Source organism: Oncorhynchus clarkii, chromosome 17, assembly GCF_045791955.1.
Source record: "Oncorhynchus clarkii lewisi isolate Uvic-CL-2024 chromosome 17, UVic_Ocla_1.0, whole genome shotgun sequence".
Classification (NCBI taxonomy): Eukaryota; Metazoa; Chordata; class Actinopteri; order Salmoniformes; family Salmonidae; genus Oncorhynchus; species Oncorhynchus clarkii.
Genome location: NC_092163.1, coordinates 62,471,698 through 62,495,085, shown reverse-complemented (window position 1 = coordinate 62,495,085; position 23,388 = coordinate 62,471,698). Strand labels below are relative to the sequence as shown.

Sequence of the window (23,388 nt, the reverse complement as noted above, 5' to 3'; positions counted from 1 at the left end):
GGACACTGTGTTAACTAATCTCCAGACAAGCTTCAATGCCATACAACTCTCCTTCTGTGGCCTCCAACTGCTCTTAAATACAAGTAAAACTAAATGCATGCTCTTCAACATATCACTGCCCGCCCGTCCAGCATCACTACTCTGGACGGTTCTGACTTAGAATATGTGGACAACTACAAATACCTAGCTGTCTGGCTAGACTGTAAACTCTTCTTCCAGACTCAAATTAAGCATCTCCAATCCAAAATTAAATCTAGAATCGGCTTCCTATTTCGCAACAAAGCATCCTTCACTCATGCTGCCAAACATACCCTCGTAAAACTGGCCATCCTACCGATCCTCACCTTCGGCAATGCCATTTACAAAATTGCCTCCAACACTCTACTCAACAAATTGGATGCAGTCTATCACAGTGCCATCCGTTTTGTCACCAAAGCCCCATTTACTACCCACCATTGCGACCTGTACACTCTCGTTTGCTGACCCTCGCTTCATACTCGTTGCCAAACCCACTGGCTCCAGGTCATCTACAAGTCTCTGCTAGGTAAAGCCCCACCTTATCTCAGCTCACTGGTCACCATAGCAGCACCTACCTGTAGCACGCGCTCCAGCAGGTATATCTCACTGGTCACCCCCAAAGCCAATTCTTCATTTGGCCGCTTTTCCTTCCAGTTCTCTATTGCCAATGACTGGAACAAACTGCAACAATCACTGAAGCTGGAGACTCATATCTCCCTCACTAGCTTTAAGCACCAGCTGTCAGAGCAGATCACTGTACCTGTACATAGCCCATCTGTAAATAACCCATCCAACTACCTCATCCCCATACTGTATTTATTTATCTTGCTCCTTTGCACCCCAGTATCTCAACTTGCACATTCATCTTCTGCACATCTACCATTCCAGTGTTTAATTGCTATAATGTAATTATTTTGCCACCATGGCCTATTTATTGCCTTTCCTCCCTTATCCTACCTCATTAGCACACACTGTATATAGACTTTTTCTACTGTATTATTGACTGTATGTTTGTTTATTCCATGTGTAATTCTGTGTTGTTGTTTGTGTCGAACTGCTTTGCTTTATCTTGGCCAGGTCGCAGTTGCAAATGAGAACTTGTTCTCAACTAGCCTATCTGGTTAAATAAAGGTGAAATATTATTATTATTATATATTTTTTTTACTTTCCCCACTGCACTAAAAATTGCTATGCTGAAACCCCTTTTGAAGAAAAGTAATCTAGATTGTTGAGCTTTTTAGCAATTTTCAGCCAACCTCCAACCTTCCATTCTTAAGCAAAATTCTGGAGAAATTGGTTTTCAAAAATAAAAAAATTCAATGCCAACTGTATTTTTGAAAAATTCCAATCTGTTTTCTGTGCATACCACAGTGCAGAGACAGCCTTAGTTAAAGTGGTAAATTATCTTAGAGCCAACACAGATGTCAAACATCTCTGTTATCTTGGATTTAAGTCTTACATTCGACACTGTTGCCCATGATGTCCTTCTGGACAGACTGTAGAGGTGGGTTGGCCTCTCCGGCCGAGTTCTAAATTGGTTTAAGACCTTTTTAACCGGTCAAGAGTTTATTTTGTCACCCTTGGTCAACATAACTCAGAGAAAATGCATATCACATGTGGCATTCAATTTTGGGTCCGGTACTGTTCAGTTTCTATATGTTACCTCTTGGTATCAGAAATTGATTTTCACTGCTACGCTGATGATACACAACTTAAAATGTCTGTGTCACCAGAGGATTTTTGCTCCACAGATAAATTATTAGACTGTATTAGTGGTTTAAATACTTGAATGGCTCACAACTTCCTCCAGCTAAATCAAGACAAGACCTAGGTACTTATTGTTGGAGCGAAATCACAGAGAGAGAATCTGGCCGCACATTTTAATACACAGGCAATAAAGATAAAACACCAGGTAAAAAACCTAAGTGTTATTTTAGATTCTGAACTCTATTTTGAATCACACATTAGGAATGTGACCAAAATAGCTTTTAACCACCTGAGGAACATTGCCAAGGTGCGGCCGTTTCTCTCTCAGGCTGATACAAAGAGACTCATCCATGCTTTTATGACAAGCAGGCTTGACTACTGTAATACTATCCTGTCTGGTCTACGCAAGAAAGCCATTGGTCAACTGTAAAACATACAGAATACAACAGCACAGGTACTGACCAAGACCAAACGGAGAGCACACATTACACCGTTTTAAGGTCTCTGCACTGGTGCCTGAGAGTTTTAGAAATAATTTTAAGATTATTATATTGTTTTTTAATTGTGCACCCCAATACATGTCAGACATGCTTGTAAGTTATGTACCTAGTAGGTCCCTCAGGTCCTCTGGCACTGCCCTTTTAACAAGTGGTGGAAAAAGTATCAAATTGTCATCCTTGAGTAAAAGTAAGGATACTGAGTCACCTAGTCAAATACTACTTGAGTAAAAGTCTAAATGTATTTGGTTTTAAATATACTTAAGTATCAAAAGTAAATGTACACTGAACAAAATATAAACAACATTTAAAGTGTTGGTCCCATGTTTCATGAGCTGATAAGTATTTCTGTCTGTAATAAAGCCCTTTTGTGGGGAAAAACTAATTCTGATTGGCAGGGCCTGCCTCCCCATTGGATGAGCCTGGCTGCCAAGTGAGTGGGCATATGCCCTCCCAGGCCCACCCATAGCTGCAACCCTGCCCAGTTATGTGAAATCCATAGATTAGGGCCTAATTTATTTATTTAAATTGACTGATTTCCTTGTATTAATTGTAACTCAGTAAAATCTTTGAAATTGATGCATGTTGCATTTATATTTTTGTTCAGTATAGTTGAATGTAGTTCACTACTCCTCAATACTGAGGTTTTGCTCTGTGAGTGTATATGCAAGTGCATTTGTGAGTATGAGGCCTGTGTGTGATAGCTTGTGTCAGGGCCATGCACAGACCTTTCAGGAAGCAGGTGCTCAAAATGAAATAACCCCATCCCACCCTTGAAAAATTAAATGGAGTTTCATCATTAATATCTCAATTCATAACCCTGGGCAAAGACGTCAATTGAATGTTGGTTCAACTTAATTTCATTGAGATGACGTGGAAACAACGTTGATTCAACCAGTGTGTGACCGGTGGGCACTAACTGCCTCTGTAGCAAAGGCCTATTTTTTTCTGCAACAACACACTCACTCATCATAAATTGCAAGGAAGCTAGTTACAGTGCTCCCTGACATGACTAACATCGGGAGGGAAAGGTGTGTAGAGACACATTGTACAATATGAGGAGGACATTATAGTCCTAAAAAATCTTTCCAGTTTCACTGACTCACCCAAAGATGCGCAGCTCACTCGCTTGCTTTCCAACCTGTGTTTTTCCGCAATTGTATTTGAAATATTGCGAAAGACCTGTTTTGTCTGCATTGCCACAGTCATACTCACTGACAGATTTGCCGCGCATTGCCGAATGTAGGCTACAAATAATCTGCAGCTAGGCAATTTTTTCACTCATGGTGTAGTAGGCTATTCTGAATGATTTATTTTATTTCTGAACACAAAGCAGTAATTCTTTACCTTTGGCAAATGTATTTCAATTGATCAGGGGTAAAAATGTATTTCAATTGATCAGGGGTAAAATGTATTTCAATTGATCAGGGGTAAAATGTATTTCAATTTATCAGGGGTGTTGCAGCACCTCCAGCACCCTTCCTATGGCTATGATTCTATAAGGAAAGACATTATGAAGTGCTGCTGCTCGTAGGCTATCAGCCAACCAGACCAAATGTTGATGATGATGTAAATCAAGTGTTTTCTAGTGTTAATCAAATGTTATGCTGCTGTGGCAGTGCTTGCTACACACATTTGACCGGTGGCCGCATTTCAAGCCATGCATGTTTGGATAGAAATCTCAGTACATGGCAGACTGGAAAATGACACATGTGACCTCCATACAGGGCAGTGGACGGGGAAGGGGTGGGGGAAGGCAAACTTGCCGATGTCACAATGACCTGGGGGCAGTGGGTTCAGAACAGCAATGACAAAAGCTGTATGTAGAGCTGCCCTCATAACAGCCTCAATTCGTCGGGCATGGACTACAAGGTGTGGAAAGCGTTCCACAGGGATGGTGGCCCATGTTGAATCCCACAGTTGTGTCAGTTTGGCTGGATGTCCAAACTGTTGAGTGTGAAAAACCCAGCAGTGTTGCAGTTCTTGACACAAACCGGTGCGCCTGGCATCGACAACCATACCTTGTTCAAAGGCACTTAAATATTTTGTCTTACCCATTCACCCTCTGGATGGCATGCACACAATCCATGTCTCAATTGTTTCATGGCTTAAAAATCCTTCTTTAAACCCCTTCATCTACACCCTCAGCACCCCTACTTCCCACGGTTATGCAGGTGCGTGCCTGGCTTGTGTTTGTGTTTTGTGTAAGTGAGTGTGCATCACTTGGTAGACGGCTAGTGATGGCTGTTCAACAGTCTGATGGTCTGGTTATGGAAGCAGTTTTTTAGTCTCTCGGTCATTGGCTCTGATGCACCTGTTCTGTCTCTGCCTGTCAGACAGAAGCCAATTGAACACTCAGTGGCTCAGGGGGCCATGCCAAATTTCTTCAGCCACCTGAGGTTGTAGAGGCGCTGTTGCAGTTTCTTCACCATGGTGTCAGTGTGGTGAGACCATTTTAGGACTTCAGTGATGTGCACGCTGAGGAACTTGACTCTTTTGACCCTATCCACTGCAGCCCCGTCGATGAAGATGGGGTTGTGCTCCCTCTTCTGTCTCCTGTCATCCACGATCAACTCCTTTGTTTTGTTGACGTTTAGGGAGAGATTCTTTTCCTAGCACCACTCTGCCAGTGCTCTAACCTCCCTGTAGGCTTACTTGTCGTTGTTGGTAATCAGGCCTACCACTGACGTGTTGTCAGCAAACTTGATGATTGAGTGCGCCTGTGATTGAGGGCGCCTGTGTAGGCGTGTTTTGCATCCGCTAAAAATGGATTTCATTCGATTTGGAGCCGGGCTGCCACCCGGGCATAAACCAGGTGCCCTGTTCAAAGCCAACGGCGTAGTCGGCTCAAAACAAAAGTGATGTAATTAAGCACGTGCAGTAATTAGTAGGATTCTGTGTTCTGTCTTCTGCCTTCCCAATGAAAACTAGTTCGAAAATTCAAACGTGTTTTATGAGAAAGAGATGTATGTTTTGGACGATGCTCCATGCTGCCTTTGCAGCCTTTGCTTTATGTAAGAACCGATCCACGAACGGGAATGCTAGATCTGCATTATCGGCTGCCTAGGCTATGGTTGGGTACAGGAACAATGCCATCCATGATAGCTATCTAAGTAAGTGGGGACGATAGGGAGGGGTCGAACACATTCCATCTATATTCTGGTCATTCACAAGTAAAGTTGGGTTGTAGCTACAAGCTACACACAGATTTGTGTGTTACTGGAGAGAGACGTTTTGCAAAAAAAAAGAAAAGGACAATGGCTCCCTCTGCCGTTTTTTTCTTCGGAACAGCATCTTTGGACCAGTTTACGCCCTTCTTCTTCTATGATATCATGGTGGTCCGCAAACAAACGTGTAAGGTGCATGTCGCCACCTACTGTGCTAGAGTGTGCGATCAATCATGGTCTGCCAAATTCTGTACCACTACGAAAATACAATTAAAAACCAAATAAATCCCTACTAACTTCTACCCCACAATCCATTACAGTTGATCTATATCATGCTGAAACAATCCACCCTTAGAATTATTTAGCATGTCAACAACCATTGATAGTCAATAAAGTTAACTTCCTAGCTTTCATTGGTTAGGTTAACAACACGACTCAGGTTATGGAACTCAGAAATGCCAGGTTGAAGGTTATAGTGGATATGGCAAAATAGTTATTGGGGGTAACAGATGTTACTGTCAAAGTTTATTTTTACACAGCACATTCATGATCGCAAGATTTATGAACAGGTCTGGAAACCATGCAGGACTAGCAGAAGCCCCAGCTCCGACAGTAGGTTCACTTAGTACAGGAGCAGCAATGGAAGCGCCATCAGACCGCACTGTAGTTCCACCAATCTGTCTTACAACCTCTGCATACGATACATTATGACTGCTTTTATATTTCTGAGCCTCTAGCCTCTCTCTGCAACTGGCATCCACCAAATGCTGCACTATGTCCCTTCTTTGACCCTCTTTCCTACTGATCAACCTTTTGGCCTCAATCACTCTTCCTCCCTTCACATTTTCTTTCATATTATCTATGGACATGCTGTAGATATTGTGACCCCCAGTGATGACTCCCATCAACCTAGCATAAGAACCAGGGTGTTGGTTTTTAATCTTCTTCCCATGAAGCTTTTCCATTTGCAGAATCTTCCCTTGATGAGCTTGACTACCACAAAATATTAGCAATCTACCTTTTCCAATGAACCGGGCTAGTTTGATTTTAAATGAGGCCCTGTGGTCTCATCAAACACTCACCACTTTCTACACCAACACATCTTTACTCTTACATCCTACCTTGACCTTCTTTATGCTTTCTTTAGTAGACTCTTCACTGCTTTCAGTTTCATGACCTCTTTTCTTCCTATGTCTTTCCACTACTGACCATTCAGGTCATTGACCCTCATCCTCCCGCTCCATATTATCAGAACAGACACCCATATTGTTTGCATTCCAGCACAGCTGTTGCTTCACCAACTTTTTCTCAATTTCCTCCATTTCGTCCACACTACTCGCTGCCATATCCAACCCGAGTGCGGTGTCAAGCCCTCACTCACACTCAAACCCGGGCCAGCCATGTCATGTTTTTGATGAGACAAAGAACATTTAACAAACTGTTTTCAGCGTTACAAGTCTTCTCCTCTTCTGCAAACGCACTAGCGATTCCTGAGCATCAACCATTTAGCCTGAAATTGAGAAAAAGTTGGTGAAGTAACAGCTGTGCTGGAATGCGAACAATATGGGGGTCAGTTCTAATGGTATGAAGCGTGAGGCATTAAAACAAATATGAAGGGAGAAAGAGTGATTGAGGCCAGGTTGATCAGTAGGAAAGAAGGTCAAATAAATGAAAGCCTATCAGTGCTGCTGAGGTGTGAGAAGGTTATGCCTGGAAAAGTACAGATAGGATTCCTTAGTTTCAATGTCAGAGCATTTGTCCCTTTCCCATTGCAGTGTTTTAAATGCAAAAGAATTGGACATGTAGCTGCTCAATGTAAAGGAAGGAAAAGATGTGCCAAGTGTGGAGGGGAACATGATTAAGGTGAATGTGGGAGTAATGTGAAGGTTAAGTGTTGTAATTGTGGGGTGGGGAGGCATAGCACAGCATTTGGTGGATGCCAGGTGCAGAGAGAGGCTAGACAGACTCAGAGATATATAATTAGTCATGATGTATCATATGCAGAGGCTGTAAGACAGATTGCTAGAACTACAGTGTGGAAGGATAGAGCTTCCATGGCTGTTCCTGTAGTAAAGTGCATGGTTTGGCATGGTTTGGAGGCCTGTTCAGAAATCTTGTACTCATGAATGTGTGGTGTCTAAGCACACTTTGATAATGAATAAAGTTGACTTCATAGCTTTTATTAGTAAGGTTATCAATACGATTCAGGTCTATCACGCTAGTGCTTAATTTCTAAATTGTAATTGTTTCGCCACTATGGCCTATTTATTACCTACCTCCCTTATCTTACCTCATTTGCACACTCTGTATATAGACTTTTTTTCTCTATTGTGTTATTGGCTGTATGTTTGTTTATTCCATGTGTAACTCTGTGTTGTTGGTTGTGTCACACTGCTTCGCATTATCTTGGCCAGGTCACAGTTGTAAATGAGAACTTGTTCTCAACTAGCCTACCTGGTTAAATAAAGGTGAATTAAATAAATAAAAAGGTTGTGGAAAGCAGAAATGCCAGGTTGAAGGTTATTGTGGATAAAGCAAAATAGATATTGGGGGTAGCAGATGTTACTGTTGAAATGGTTGTTGACATGCTGAACAATCCTAAAGGTGGAGTTTTTCAGCATGATATAGATCAAGTTTAATGGGGTAGAAGTTAGTTGGGATTTCTTTGGTTTTTATTTTATTTTCATGGTAGTACAGAATTGGGCAGATCATGATTGATCCTACATTCCAGCACAGTAGGTGGCGGCGGCATGCACTTAAATGATTGTTTGCGGACCGCCATGATATCATAGAAGAAGAAGAACCATTTAGCCTGGGAAGCAACCATCATTTCCGGTGTTCTGTCGAAACGGCCCCTCCTAGGAAATGCTTTTGAGAACTTGATATAGCTAGCTGAAGTGGAATAGGAAGTATAAGAAGAATAGGAAGTATCGCAAGAAGCGAGATCAGCGTGTTTTGAGAGAAAATGATGGCGGAAGCAGATGATGAAGTGGATTCTGAATCTAATGGCGGTAGAATCAAGGATAATTGGAATATTGTCCAAAAATAATGGAAACGGAGAAAAGTAGTATACAATGATGAGAATGTCACTTTGTATCTTGGAAGATTGTACGGTTTATTAATGAGGAGCAGCTGATCGAATGACCAATCTTGAGGAATCCATTGGAGATATCCAAACTGGTGGAGAAAGTGCTGGGTAGAGTGAAGGCTGTGAGGATCAGGAGAGGCGGGCTTGTTTAGATTTTATGTGCTTCTGCGGATCAGAAGAAACGTGTGTTGCGTCTCACACGATTTGAAGTGTCGTGTGTGTCTCTTGGGAACAGGGCACCCCTCAAGGGGGTTATAGCTGGTGTCTCGTGGAAGTGGATGTTGAAGAGATGAAAAATGTTCCTGGAGTGATTGATGCACATCGGCTGAATCATGTGGTGAATTAAGAAAAAGAGGAGAGTATCTGTTCTTTTGTTTTTTGATATGGAGTCTCTCCCTATTCAAGTGCAGTTAGGGTATATTAACTACAGAGTCAGGTTATTTATCCAAAGACCAATGCAGTGTGATCATTCTAAAGCTTTTGGTCATGTTTCAAGTGTTTGCATACGGGAGAACCGGTGAAAGAGAATGAGGGGGCCAAAGTCAGGGCTGTCCAGAGCATTTCATATGCAGCAGCTGTTAATGGGTTGAGGGTTTGTTTGAATGGTTCACCTGAAGAGTTCATGGTGGTGGGTAGTCTTTCACTGAAGGCTGCAGGGGCTTCATTTCACGAGGAGGATCCTGACATTTTAAAGGTTAAGAAGGTGGACTTTATAGCTATGGTGATTAATTGCCCTGCCAAGGTGGAGAGAAGGTCCAGGGAGATAGAAATCATTGTGGGTGCAGCAGAGCGGTTCCTTGGGCTGAAAGATTTCTCTGCGAAGGAGTTACAGGCCGTACCACCCTCCCAGGCCCTAGATATGGAGATTTGTTTTGTTTTCTCAATGTACTATTTTTGTTTGGGTGGATTAAGTTAGTTATTAATTTTTTTTTTTTTACCTTGTTTTGGTTTCAACCCGTCCAGTTGGTGGCGGCAAAATACATGTTTTGGTTGTAGTCTGTCATAAAACCCACAGAAGAAGACGAAGAAGAAGTTTACGCCATTACGTGAGAAATGAATTAAGCGTCATCCTTTCGGCTGCAACTTTGATCCTAAAGCGGTGCGCGGCATTTTTGTTTTTTCCCCCTCTCTAGCTTCAACTATACATACTGTTTAATTCTATAACAATGGCGCGAAGCATACCTTTCTGCACAGTTCCCACTTGTCTGCTCCTTATCACCGGACTGTGTTATCGAGTAGTTGCCGACGGGCTGGTGAACGAGGAGGTGAAACGAACAGTGGACCTGAGCACGCACATTGCTAAGATAACAGCAGAGATTCTTCTGTTAAATCAGGGAGACTCGGCGGTACATAGCTTTATATTGGCAGTAGAGCCCGAATTGGCCCCCAACCTTGCGTACATCGGAGCATCGGTAAGTGACTTAGGAATGCATTCGCTGTAAACCAAAATTTTTCTCCAGGTAGTTGTTACCTAACACATGATTATAGGTAACGTTAATAGGCTAGGTAGTTAACCTAGCTAGCAATAGCATGCACATATTTGTCCTGCAGCGCCCAGTCAATTTACCTTTATTTTACTAGGCAAGTCAGTTAAGAACAAATTCTTATTTTCAATGACGGCCTAGGAACGGTGGGTTAACTGCCTGTTCAGGGGCAGAACGACAGATTTTTACATTGTCACCTCGGGGGTTTGAACTTGCAACCTTCCAGTTACTAGTCAAGGCAAGGAAGATAACTTACTACTTGCTAGATAGCAAATGTTTTTTTGCTAACAATGCAAGGCTGTAGCAATAAATTATAAGTGAATTATGTGATTGTGGCGTGGAACTGTTTGAATGGGCTAACGAGTGCACTTCCGCCGCACTCGTTCTGTCAGGAATGACACGTATCCGCAGAGGGAAGTTATTTCCGTGTCTTATCTATATTCTGAACATCTCCTTTTTATGTGCATGATTTTGGGACCTTTGATTATGTAAGATAATGTTTAGTAACTAGTTAGAATAAATGTTTTCCTCATGGTGAGGGTTGTAAATTAAGATTTGTGTGTGCTACCAGTGATTGTGTGCACACCACCCATAGCCGTGGGGAATCAGTACTAACTCTAGTCACAACGCAACATACTCAAACTCATTCCTATCTACAATGAATAAACATCAGGTCCAGTTGCAGTAATAAGAGTTGAATTGCACTGGATTGGACAGACATGTAAACATGTGTCTTTGCCAGGTGAAGGGTGATGAAGAGGAGGATGGCATACTTGAGCTCAAGCAGACAATGATCCAAGGCCAAAGGTGAGAGGTCTATAATTGCTGGTGCATCCCTGTTTACTAACGTTTCGAACACACAGAGAGCGTCTTTGTGCAAAATAGTATGCAGCATCATCTGGATATGTGTGCAACAAAAGTTAAAACATTCACCTTCTGCTACCATTTGTGTGGAGCCGTCTACGCATACATTTTCACGCATACATTTTCACGCATACGTATGTACCACACCGAACGCACTGCAACTGCCTCTGCAATGCTGCAAGGCAAACACAACTTTTCATTGGAAATGAATGGAATTCTGGTAAACCAAAATGCCATGATGCTATGGTGTGTTCGAAGTAAAGGTCGACCGATTAATCGGAATGGCCGATTTTAATTAGGGCCAATTTTCATAATTTTTCATAACAATCTGAAATCTGTATTTTTGGACACCAATTTTTCAGATTTTTATTTTTTTACACCTTTTATTTAATTTTTATTTAACTAGGCAAGTCAGTTAAGAACACATTCTTATTTTCAATGACTGCCTAGGAACAGTGGGTTAACTGCCTCGTTCAGGGGCAGAACGACCGATTTTCACCTTGTCAGCTCGGGGGATCCAATCTTGCAACCTTACAGTTAATTCGTCCAACGCAATAACAACCTGCCTCTTACTGAGCGGTGGTAGGCAGAAGCAGGCGCGTAAACATTCATTCAAACAGCACTTTCGTTCGTTTTGCCAGCAGCTCTTCGTTGTGCGTCAAGCATTGCGCATTACTTCGCCAACACTGTGTTTTTGCATTATTTAAACCAAGTTGAACATGTTTCATTATTTATTTGAGGCTAAATTGATGTTATTTATGTATTATATTAAGTTAAAATAAGTGTTAATTCAGTATTGTTGTAATTGTCATTATTACAAATAAAAAAAGTCAGATTAATCAGTATCGGCTTTTTTGGTCCTCCAATAATCGGTATCGGCGTTGAAAAATCATAATCGCTCGACCTTGAGTTCGAAGGGTATGTTGCTTATCCATTGTCAAGCATTGGACTATAAAGTTTCTAGATATGCACATTTTCACCATGTTAAACTTCACCCCTTTTTTTTTTCCAGTGGAGTTTGTCACTGTTTTAGTTAGTCCCCTTGTTTTTTTAAAGCATATACGTTGGTGCTGGTGTCCACTGACCTGACCCCTCCTGTCTGCTAACCTCTTACAGTGGGGAGTTCTACAAGGTGCAGTTACCCTCTAGTCTGGCCGTTGGCGCAAAGCTGCGAGTGAAGGTGGAGACAGTCCTGAGCCACATTCTGAGGCCCTTTCCCACCCACATCACCCAGGCTGAGCGTCAGCTGGTGGTGTTCCAGGGCAACCACTACCTGTACTCTCCATACCCCACCCGCAGCCAGACCACCCGTGTCCGCCTTGCCTCTAAGACTGTGGAGAGCTACACCAAGCTGGGCAACCCCAGCAAGAGTGATGAGGCCATTGAGTACGGCCCCTTCCGTGATGTCGCCCCATTCAGTGAGGTATAATGTCTCTGAGGGCCCTGGGTTTGAGATACATTTGTTGTTGAATGGTCTGAACACTGTTGGGCCAGCTGAATAGCAGACATTGGCTTAGTAGATTCATATTTGGAAGAGAATTTTGATATTTCTTTGTTTCTCATTCTTTTTAGGATGCCCTGAAGGTCCATTATGAGAACAACACCCCCTTCCTCACCATTAGCAGCATCACCCGCATCATTGAAGTTTCTCATTGGGGAAACATTGCTGTGGAAGAGACAATTGACATGAGGCACACAGGGGCATTCCTGAAAGGGCCTTTCTCCCGTTATGACTACCAGCGCCAGTCTGACAGTGGCATCTCATCAGTCAAATCCTTTAAGGTGTGTTGATTTTAAAGACACTTTTATTGCCATGGAATATTGGTGCATTTGCAAATCATGCTCTCAAAGGTGACTTGTAAAGATTCTATAATAACTACATCTCCTCTTTCTCACAAAGACCATCCTTCCTGCCTCAGCCCAGGATGTGTACTACCGGGATGAGATCGGCAACATCTCCACCTCCCACCTCCAGATTCTGGAAGACTCTGTGGAGGTGGAGGTTAGGCCCCGATTCCCCCTGTTTGGTGGCTGGAAAACCCACTACATTATCGGCTACAATCTGCCCAGCTACGAGTACCTCTACACCCTGGGTGAGTTGAGTTGACTAGATTACCATATTACGATAACTGTTTATAACCAGAACTCTTTTTAAAGAGAAATGGCCGAACTGAAAGCTAAAAAATAATATGCTAATTCAAATATTCCTTAGGGGATCAGTACGCTCTGAAGATGAGGCTGGTTGACCATGTATATGATGACCAGGTCATCGACTCCTTCACTGTTAAACTCATACTGCCAGAAGGCGCCAGGTGAGTATGCATGATGTTTATTTAGCATCTGTGGAAATGCATTGATCTCCTGTTTGATTGTATTGATCCATGTCTCTTCTTCTCAGGAACATCCATGTGGAAACCCCCTACCCCATTGACCGTATTCCAGACCAGCTGCACTACACTTACCTAGACACCTTTGGCCGTCCCGTGCTGGTGGCGTCTAAAAACAACCTGGTGGAGCAGCACATCCAGGACGTAGTGGTGAGCTGCAAGCCCCTAGTGGAGGAGGGAACAGAGACTTTCGGGGGAGGTACAGGGGAGAAAGGAAGGCAGTTTGTCTTTGGTTTCACTGAATCTGGAAAACCAGCGTGCTGTTACGGAGTACAGGATTATTATAAGCAACGGCTCTGGAGTTATGCCACTGAAATACATTTTTTTTTTAACAATCAAGATGCATGCTTTACATCTGCAAACCCTTTCAGAGAAATGCTTTAGAAGCTATGTAAGGTTCCCAATTGATGGTGTGAGTTCCTCAGTGTCTGTCTCATCCCCCAGGTGCATTATACCTTCAATAAGGTCCTGATGCTGCAGGAGCCCCTGTTGGTGGTGTTGGCATTCTACATCCTCTTCTTCACTGTCATCATCTATGTGCGCCTGGACTTCTCCATTACTAAGGTACACCATCCTCAACATACTCCCCATCAGTCTCTTTAATAGTGGTAGCACTTGTACTCTCCACATCACTCCCTTCTATGTTTATCTCCTTTTTCCTGTATGCACTTGCTGATTGTCTCGTGTGTGTGTGTGTCTTCCCACCCCCCCGTTTCAGGACCCTGCTGCAGAGGTTCGTATGAAGGTGTCCTCCATCACAGAGCAGGTCCTGACCCTGGTCAACAAGCGTTTAGGGCTGTACCGCCACATGGACGAGGTGGTGAATCGCTATAAGCAATCTCGAGACACAGGGGCCCTGAACAGCGGCCGCAAGATCCTGGAGGCCGACCACCGCACCCTCACCAACGACATCAGCTCCCTGCAGGCCCGCCTCAAAGCAGAGGGCTCTGACCTTGCAGATAAGGTGTGTGTGTATTCAATTGTGTATACAGTGTTTGGTGTGTGTACAGTTTATACCTACCTGTGTGCATACACTGTGTTGAACCTCACATTTCCTTGTGTTTGTCAACAGGTGGGTGAGGTGCAGAAGCTGGACGGCCAGGTGAAGGAGCTGGTGTGTCGCTCTTGGCAGGAGGCTGAGCGCCTGGTGGCAGGCAAGGTTAAGAAGGAGGCCTACATCGACAACGAGAAGACCCTCTCTAGCAAGAGACTGGAGCTGGTGACCCGCATCGACAGTCTGCTGGACACCCTGTAAACACCACTATACACGTGTCAGTGTACAAAAAACACACATTGTGCTGCCCCAACTACACATCTGTTGATCCAGCCCTGCAGTTATTATAAAATAAGAAATATTTACCTTTGCTCATTGTCCATCCCACTCACAAAGTACACACACTAAAGGAACCTGTAGGTGCATGCAAACACTCGTGCCTTTGTGCCTCGCAAGAAACACAACAGCGTTATGCTTAACACCACAGGGAATGCTTGCGTCACACCTTACATGGCAGTCTAAGTTAAATTGCGTGGAAGAGCTCTGTTGTTCCTAAATGCAGAATTTAACTGTTTAAATTTGGAATGTTTTGTGGTTTTTTTTAACCTTTTTTTGAATGGTGATAAATATATATTTTTGTGTTAATCTTTAGGGTTTTCATGTCACATCTGTCCTGTGTCTACTCCCTTGAGTCCCTCCAACCTGTGCTCTCTTAAGGGTGGAGTAGTCATCAGTGCCCCTGAAATAAGGGATCCCTTGTGAGTCAAACAGTCTCTAAATGTCTTCGTCATATTCTTTGCACTTACGAACTATTGTTACTTCCCCCTGGCTGTTATATTTGAACAAAGTTGAAGCTCTGAAATGGTGTGGACCCCAATCCAAAGGGTTATCATCTTCATGTTAAGTTTCTCATTGTCCCTCTAATATTTTATAACATTTTGTATAATTTCTCTTTGTAATTTTGTTTGATATGAGATTAGGCCATGTGTGTGGGGAATAGTATGGGGCATTTGAAGACGTTGAGTGATAATGTATGTGAACCTGTATCGTCAGTAAATGAAGTGGGGGAAATGAACCAAGTTTGAAATATTGTCTGACAACTGTTTTAAAATAGAAATGATTCCTCTACTTTTAAAACTCTTTAGGGAAGTAACCTAGTTCCACCACCTGAGGGCACTCTTGCTCAAGATATTTTTCCCATCTGTGGTGGGTAAGTGAGGCTTTTGACTTGGGAAAGGGATAGTGCCTACAAAGTTGACTGTTTTATTTTAATATGGAAGCAACCCCAAATAAAACAACTGGTGCTCAATTCATATAATGTGATCCTTGTAGATGTGGCTTGCTAATTCTCTCTTAATCATGGGGAAAAATTGGCTTATTCTTTAATTTTGCTGATCATTACATCAGCCAATTATATTCTTGAAGACACTACTAAATCGTGGCTCACCTGAATTAATAAACGAGAGGGCAATGGTGGGTTGAATTCTCCATTACATTCAAAGATGTCACATACTGTATATAACATCAATTACATTTCCCTTCTCTTTCCACATTCCTCTGGGAATTTCCAACACGATTTATTCTAGAGTGCACTCCAGGCCTTAGTAGGATGACCACACCTAGCAACCCAAACTGCTAGTGGAGGGTGGCACTCCCTAGGAGACCTGCTTATTTCTTCCTGATCAGAGAGGACGAACAGGAGATGAGACATAGGTCAGTCTGAGGTCACTGCTTTCCCTTTAGGGTCACGAGGTCATGCCAAGGCATTTCCTATGCCATAACTACCCATTCTAGTTGCCATGATAACATTCATGTATTGTATGTGCGTTACAATAATCATTGAAAATACACATTGGAGGAAGGCGAAGACCATGTCTGTTAGCACTGATGTTCGGTGGCGTTACAAGGCCCCACAATGGCATTTTGTGTATGTGCTTCAGTGGAGATTTGGAGCTGCAGGACTGGTAGACCCCCCCCCTCAGCCAATCATTCTCATACCAACATAAACTCAGCAAAAAAAGAAACGTCCTCTCACTGTCAACTGTTTACTTTCAGCAAACTTAACGTGTAAATATTTGTATGAACATAATATTCAACAACTGAGACATGACCTGAACAAATTCCACAGACATGTGACTAACAAATGGAATAATGTGTCCCTGAACATAGGGGAGTCAAAATCAAAAGTAACAGTCAGTATCTGGTGTGGCCACCAGCTGCATTAAGTACTGCAGTGCATCTTCTCATGGACTGCACCAGATTTGCCAGTTCTTGCTGTGAGATGTTACCCCACTCTTCCACCAAGGCACCTGCAAGTTCCCAGACATTTCTGGGGGGAATGGCCCTAGCCATGTCTTCCCTGTAACACACTGCGTTGAGATTGCCTGCAATGACAACAAGCTCAGTCCGATGATGCTGTAACACACCGCCCCAGACCATGACTGACACTCCACCTCCAAATCCATCCCCCTCCAGAGTGCAGGCCTCGGTGTAACGCTCATTCCTTCGACGATAAACGCGAATCCGACCATCACCCCTGCTGAGACAAAACTGTGACTCGTCAGTGAAGAGCACTTTTTGCCAGTCCTGTCTGGTCCAGTGACGGTGGATTTGTGCCCATAGGCAACGTTGTTACCGGTGATGTCTGGTGAGGACCTGCCTTACAGCAGGCCTACATGCCCTCAGTCCATTCTCTCTCAGCCTATTGGTGTAACTCAGGCAGCTGTTGTTGCCATCCTGTACCTGTCCCACAGATGTGATGTTCGGATGTCCCGATCCTGTGCAGGTGTTGTTACACGTGGTCTGCCACTGCGAGGACGATCTACTGTCCGCCCTGTCTCCTTGTAGCGCTGTCTTAGGCGTCTCACAGTGCGGACATGGCAATTTATTGCCCTGGCCACATCTGCATTTCTCATGCCTCCTTGCAGCATGCCTAAGGCACATTCACACAGATGAGCAGGGATCCTGGGATTCTTTCTTTTGGTGTTTTTCAGAGTGAGTAGAAAGTCCTCTTTAGTGTCCTAAGTTTTCATAACTGTGACCTTAATTGCCTACCGTCTGTAGGCTGTTAGTGTCTTAACGACCTTTCCACAGGTGCATGTTCAATAATTGTTTATGGTTCATTGAACAAACATGGGAAACAGTGTTTAAACCCTTTACAATGAAGATCGTTGAAGTTATTTGGATTTTTATGAATTATCTTTTTTTGCCGAGTTTCCTATACTGCAGGTAGACTGTAGTTGACATAGTTTCCCTCACTGCAGTGGTATGTCAAACAGCAGCTGAGGTAATGTAATGCGTCTTATGACGCCATCACATTACAACTTGGTTACCAGTATGTTAGATCTTATTGTATTCTACAGCGGGTTCTATTCTACAGCAGGTTGCATACTTATTTGTGGACCGCTGTATGTTTGGCAAATAAACTGTTAACAAACAAGGGAGAGAGCGAAAGTATTACTTAAGTACAGTATGTTAGCTCTTCATAATACCACCAATTCCTCACATCTGACATCACTTCCAATAGTGTCAATAATTTGATTATGTCTTACCCAAATGTGTGGCATAGCGACAGATTCAAAATGTGTTTTCTTGTAATAGTTTAGTGTGATTTACTGTATTTGGTTGATATGTGGGTGGTAGGAGGTGAAGATTCGTTAGAGATGTTCCTTTCAGTTCTGGCCCTGCCTTGCTTTAGTTTCAGCCTATAGGGGATGTGATAACCGGTCACACCAGGGCTGCGGTTGAGCTGTTGACCAAATCCGAGCAAAATTCTGTTTAAACCGGAATCTACAAACAGAACTGTATCCTGATGTGGCGAAGAGTGAAAGCTGAGGGACATGTGTGTGTGAACCATGTGGTTGTTATGTGTTGCATAAATAGTATTTATTTCCTGATGCAGTAACTTAGGCTATTGCAAGTAAGTTATTTCTCAGAATGAATTGATAGTTTTGGAAGAATCTGAAAGAAAAAGCCAGGTACTTATGAAATGGGGAATCTAGAGGGCAAGAGCAACATGACATGGTGGTGATTGATTATGTTGAGAGCTCACCTGCAGGCCTCTTCTCCTAATCTCTTTCTCCCGCTCTCTCTAACACACACACACCCTACCGAGGGACCAGTCACTGTCAGAGAACAATATCCTGCACTGAAGACCCTTCAAAGTGCGTGCTCATAAATCACTCCCTCAGAGAAGCCATCCTCCCTGTCCCTATTTTATTATACATGCAGCACATACATACACGCACAGAGCAGAAGGTTGAAGAGAGAAGAGAGAAACCATGCAGATTAGGAGGAAACTAATCCAAACATCAAGGGAGTTCTCAATACTTGCACACATATCCATGCAAAACCTGGTCTCAGACATAACATAGTAAACATAAATCCGGGAGCCTCAAATTAGAATGATATCTTATGCTTAGTATGATTACATAAGACATAAGGTTAGTTAATGCAAAACAAAAGTAGGGTGGTTGGTCGGGGTGGATGGGCGTATAACCATGTTGCTTTTTTGAATCTCATTACGGACAACTTGCATTTTAGCTAATTAGTAACTTTGCAACTACTTGCTAATTTTTAGCTACAGTACTTTGCAACTACTTAGCATGTTAGCTAACCCGAACCTTAACTGCTTAACCTAACTCCTAACTTTAACCCCTAACCCTAACTGAGCTAACGTTAGCCATAACAAATTGGAATTTGTAACATATCATACATTTTGCAAATGTGTAACATATTGTACAAATTACACTTTGTAACATATACAAATTGTAATTCGCAACGTAACATATGAAATGGATGATGGAACATATCATACTAATTGAAGTGTCCTGGATTTACATGTACTATGTTAAGTCTACCCCTGAGTCCAGCTTGGCATGCACACACACACACGCATTCATGAACACCCATAAACACTTACAAATGCAAATAGGAAACCATGTGCCATCAAATATCTGTCATACTTGACTGTCCTCCATGCTGTAAAGACTGTACTCACTACCCACAATAGCTAAAATGCTGTTGATGGTATTTTACCTAAAGTGATGGTAATCTGTAGAGAATTGACTTTGGGATACAAGGCAATATAAACAAGGAAAATCCCCATCATGCATTCTGGCAATACCCACACACTCCCAGGTCTCTGTCTCCTGTTGTATTCAAAATCATTAAAAAAATGTTGCATCCTATGCTAAAATCTATTCCTTTGCTGTGGACAAATCCTGTATACTTTAGCTCCTCTTGACCTGGAAACAAACAGAGATGGCTCTCCGTCCTCTAGCCCGTGTGTCTGCCATTCCACAGTGACAGGCCTGGGGCAGAGGGGCCTGCGCTGGGGGGGAGATGAAAGCTGCCTGGTCAGGGCCCATGTCCTGTGCAGGTGGCAGGTGTGATTGTGGCGGGTGCAGACGAGCGAGGGCGAGGAAGAGGAGCACAATGAGAGCGCCTGTGCCCGTCTCACAGCTGCAGGGGGTGGAGATGAGCACGGCTGACAGATAGACAGACAAACGGACAGAGAAGGATAAGGAAGGGAACAGAGAGAGGGATGGAGAGATATTTGGACATGTGTTCATCTGACTTCAAACAGAGGATTGTGTCGGGGGTGTGGAGAGACACATTCTTGTCTGGGGCGGGTAGGGTGGGTCGTATGGTGAGGAAATGGAGGAAAAGGTGCAAGAGAGACAGAAAGAGGGGGACAATCATTGAGAAGGTTGTCATTGCTTCCATCTACTGCATAGAGTATGTGTGTTCTTAATCAGAGTTTGTATACATGGTATATGTGTGTTATGTCAGTTTGTCTCTTCTCTATGGATTTGTATTGATGAAACTGTAATCCTCTTGCCCTCCTCCCCTTGTATGTAACTGTCCACAGCTTCCACTAAGACCCCCTGATCTCTGTCACGTGGCTCTCCATCAAAGGCACGCTGGTCATGCCTCTCAGGGAGACATTCACCTAAAACATCCACTGATCCATCTCTAGGGGAAGTGAAGAAGTGGCAGCTCTGATGGTTATTTTATACATGTGTATGTTATCCATGACAGATCCATGGGCTTTCTGGACCCAGTGAGACATGGTTAAAAACAACTTCATCCATACAGAGAGAAAGACATATGCACATGTACCTATGTGCAAATGCAATCACACGTGTGCACACACACACACACACACACACACACACACACACACGTTTCCTCCTCTCTATCACTCCTGATTAGAGTGACAGGGGCACTTCCCATTGGCTGTGAGATTGGCCCTCTCCTTTCCAGGGCAGCCAATTTCCCCCTACTCCAGAGCTGATAGGAAACTCTGATTGTCTACTGAGTTTAGGAGAGACAAAGACATTTTTCCTCTCACACTTCACATACCACTCTATTTCATATCTACTGTGAGACTCATTCTTTCTGTGTTTTCTCAACCTCTATTTGTCAAACCTCTGACATTAACTTGTGTTGTCCCGTTGGTACATGGGCTTTTATTATGAGCCCACGTGGGTTTGTAACCTGGCTGACAGATCTGACAGGCAGGAAGTACCACCGTGGTAACACCTGGTTCCTGCTCCCCAGTTTATTTACACCTCAAGCAACCTGATGGCCTGGCAGCTTGACCCACTCTCCTCCCTCCCACAACCCCATTGATCAAATGTATCATACCCTGTTGCTGTGTGAACTCACATGAGGAGTTTGAAGGTGAACATTTGAGAGAAATAGGATGGTTTCATAACCAATAGGCCTACAAGTCCTAATGTGGATGGGGAGTGAAGCATGGCAAAATACAGAGGGATAGGTAGAACACTTAGAGAGAAATGTGTTGAGAGAGGGAGAGCAGCTAACAGGAAACAACTCTCTCTCTCTCCCCACCCAGCGCTAGCCCTCCCAGCCCCACTCTTCCTGTCAGGACTCCACTCTCTTCCTGTCCAGCCATCGGGAATCCCAGCTGGAACATTCCAGCTGTGCAATGGCCTTTTGTAGTCTCTCTCTCTCTCTCTTTCTCTCTCTCTCTTTCTCTCTCTCTCTCTCTCTCTCTCTCTCTCTCTCTCTCTCTCTCTCTCTCTCTCTCTCACTCACTCTCAATCTCTTTCTCTCTCACTCTGTCTCCATCCCCTGCATCTATTCTCAATGACTGAATTAATTTTTATCCTCCATGAATTTCTCTTTATGTTCGTCGTTTCTCTCCCTCTTTCAACACACACATGCACACAGACTTTCTTTCTCTCTCTCTCTCTCTCTCTCTCTCTCTCTCTCTCTCTCTCTCTCTCTCTCTCTCTCTCTCTCACACACACACACACAAACACACACTTTTTTTCACTTTCATCCATTTTCCTCCACTTTCCTCATTTGAATATTGATCTACTTTTGAATGATCATCTCATCACTAGGGGTCGCTACATAACAGTACATTGGGCCCAATTGCTACTAAAACTGGAGCCCTAGTGGGTTGGTAATGAGACAAATAGCCTGAGTAACCTCTCCAAGCCTCAGGTTGTGTTGCTGCTATGTTGTTCTGTCTACATTCACCATAAGTCACAGAAGGTACTTCTTTATGATGCTGATATTTTGTGAGCAGGGACATTTTGAAGGTTAATGACTTTAAATGAAATGGCACGCAAATGCATGTATATACATGTGTGTGCACTCACAGCCAGGGTGAAAATACCAGGTGTCATGATTTTGTGTTTGACCTTTTCGGAAAGAGAGCTAATCCCAGGATATAATAGACTGGCGCTGATATGGAAAACTGCTGCTCTGTTATCTTGGTTGTCTAGGAGACCATCAGAGCACAGGGCTGGTGGAGATACCTTGTTATTAAAAGGGGAGTTTGTGTATATTGGAAAACTCGATTTTTGTTTTGTCATAAGTGTCACTCCTAAATACTACATTATGTTCCATGCTCGATTATAAATGGAAAACGGTTCTCTCTCAAATACAAAACATTTTGCTCTCTGTGCGGTCAAATTAGTAATGTAGACTCTGAGATGTATGACTACAGCAAACTTCAAAGGGCAGTCATCAGAGAACTCGATGTCCATGGTGAAGTTTTTGCGCCTACACCTCGATCACACCTACAGTGTCATTGCGTTTTGGTACACCAGAAGTACATTCATTTCCAATAGAATAATGAGTTTGCCTTGCAGCATTGCGTTGCAGAGGCTGTTGCAGTGTGTTATGTTGGATTTATCAAACATATGCATCAAATGGTATGCTTAGACGGCTTGACAGAAATGGTAGCAGAAGGTGAATGTTACACTTTTGTTGCACACATATCCAGATGATGCTGATTACCATTTTGCGCAACGACAGTGTAGGTGTGATCGACACATAATCGTGTATGCCAAATATTCTCTCATAAAACATCAAAAAATAACATGGGAGAATAAAGGAATATTAGGCCTAGAATACCACACCGGGTCTATAGTACGCCTATTTCATACACATAAAACATGGAAAAAGAATTGTGTTTGAATTTGAATATTTTAAGAAATGCATTTGTTAGAGAATAAACAGTATGCCTATAGAAAACGGCAGAAACTGTTTGTCTGCTTGCTCGAATAAACTTTTGCCATACCTTCGGGAATGTTGAGGTATATTGGCCTATTGTATTTGTTATATAGGCCTATATATTGCATTTGTAAGCTTTTAGTGAACTAACACTCGCACTTGACTCGTTTCCCTTAGTAGCTCTGGCTTTTCTGATAGCTACTTTATTGAGGAAAAATTAACTTACTATGACTTTGATATGCCGTTGTCCCACCTAGCCATCTTAAAACGAATGCACTAACTGTAAGTCCCACCTAGCTATCTTAAAACTAATGCACTAACTGTAAGTCCCACCTAGCTATCTTAAAACTAATGCACTAACTGTAAGTCCCACCTAGCCATCTTAAAACGAATGCACTAACTGTAAGTCCCACCTAGCTATCTTAAAACTAATGCACTAACTGTAAGTCCCACCTAGCTATCTTAAAACTAATGCACTAACTGTAAGTCCCACCTAGCTATCTTAAAACTAATGCACTAACTGTAAGTCCCACCTAGCTATCTTAAAACTAATGCACTAACTGTAAGTCCCACCTAGCTATCTTAAAACTAATGCACTAACTGTAAGTCCCACCTAGCTATCTTAAAACTAATGTACTAACTGTAAGTCACTCTGGATAAGAGCGTCTTCTAAATGACTAAAATGT

General features: G+C 42.9%; 1 protein-coding gene across 1 annotated transcript; it reads left to right on the top strand.

The window, feature by feature from the left end:
• The first annotated feature begins 8,223 nt into the window (after positions 1–8,223).
• Positions 8,224–15,515, top strand: LOC139371230 (dolichyl-diphosphooligosaccharide--protein glycosyltransferase subunit 1-like). Its single transcript, XM_071111446.1, has 10 exons — positions 8,224–9,889; positions 10,704–10,768; positions 11,942–12,248; positions 12,398–12,607; positions 12,726–12,918; positions 13,038–13,137; positions 13,224–13,362; positions 13,657–13,776; positions 13,931–14,176; positions 14,285–15,515. The coding sequence occupies exons 1-10, from the start codon at positions 9,644–9,646 to the stop codon at positions 14,465–14,467; spliced, it is 1,809 nt and encodes a 602-aa protein (XP_070967547.1). The 5' UTR covers positions 8,224–9,643; the 3' UTR covers positions 14,468–15,515.
• The last annotated feature ends 7,873 nt before the right edge of the window (positions 15,516–23,388 follow it).

What these genes read in the sequence shown, in the direction of transcription:
- LOC139371230 (XM_071111446.1), top strand. Translation starts at nt 9,644, where the DNA reads ATGGCGCGAAGCATACCTTTCTGCACAGTTCCCACTTGTCTGCTCCTT. An exon ending in ATGTCGCCCCATTCAGTGAG is followed by an intron (nt 12,249 to 12,397) that starts GTATAATGTCTC and finishes CATTCTTTTTAG; the next exon opens with GATGCCCTGAAGGTCCATTA. An exon ending in GCTCTGACCTTGCAGATAAG is followed by an intron (nt 14,177 to 14,284) that starts GTGTGTGTGTAT and finishes GTTTGTCAACAG; the next exon opens with GTGGGTGAGGTGCAGAAGCT.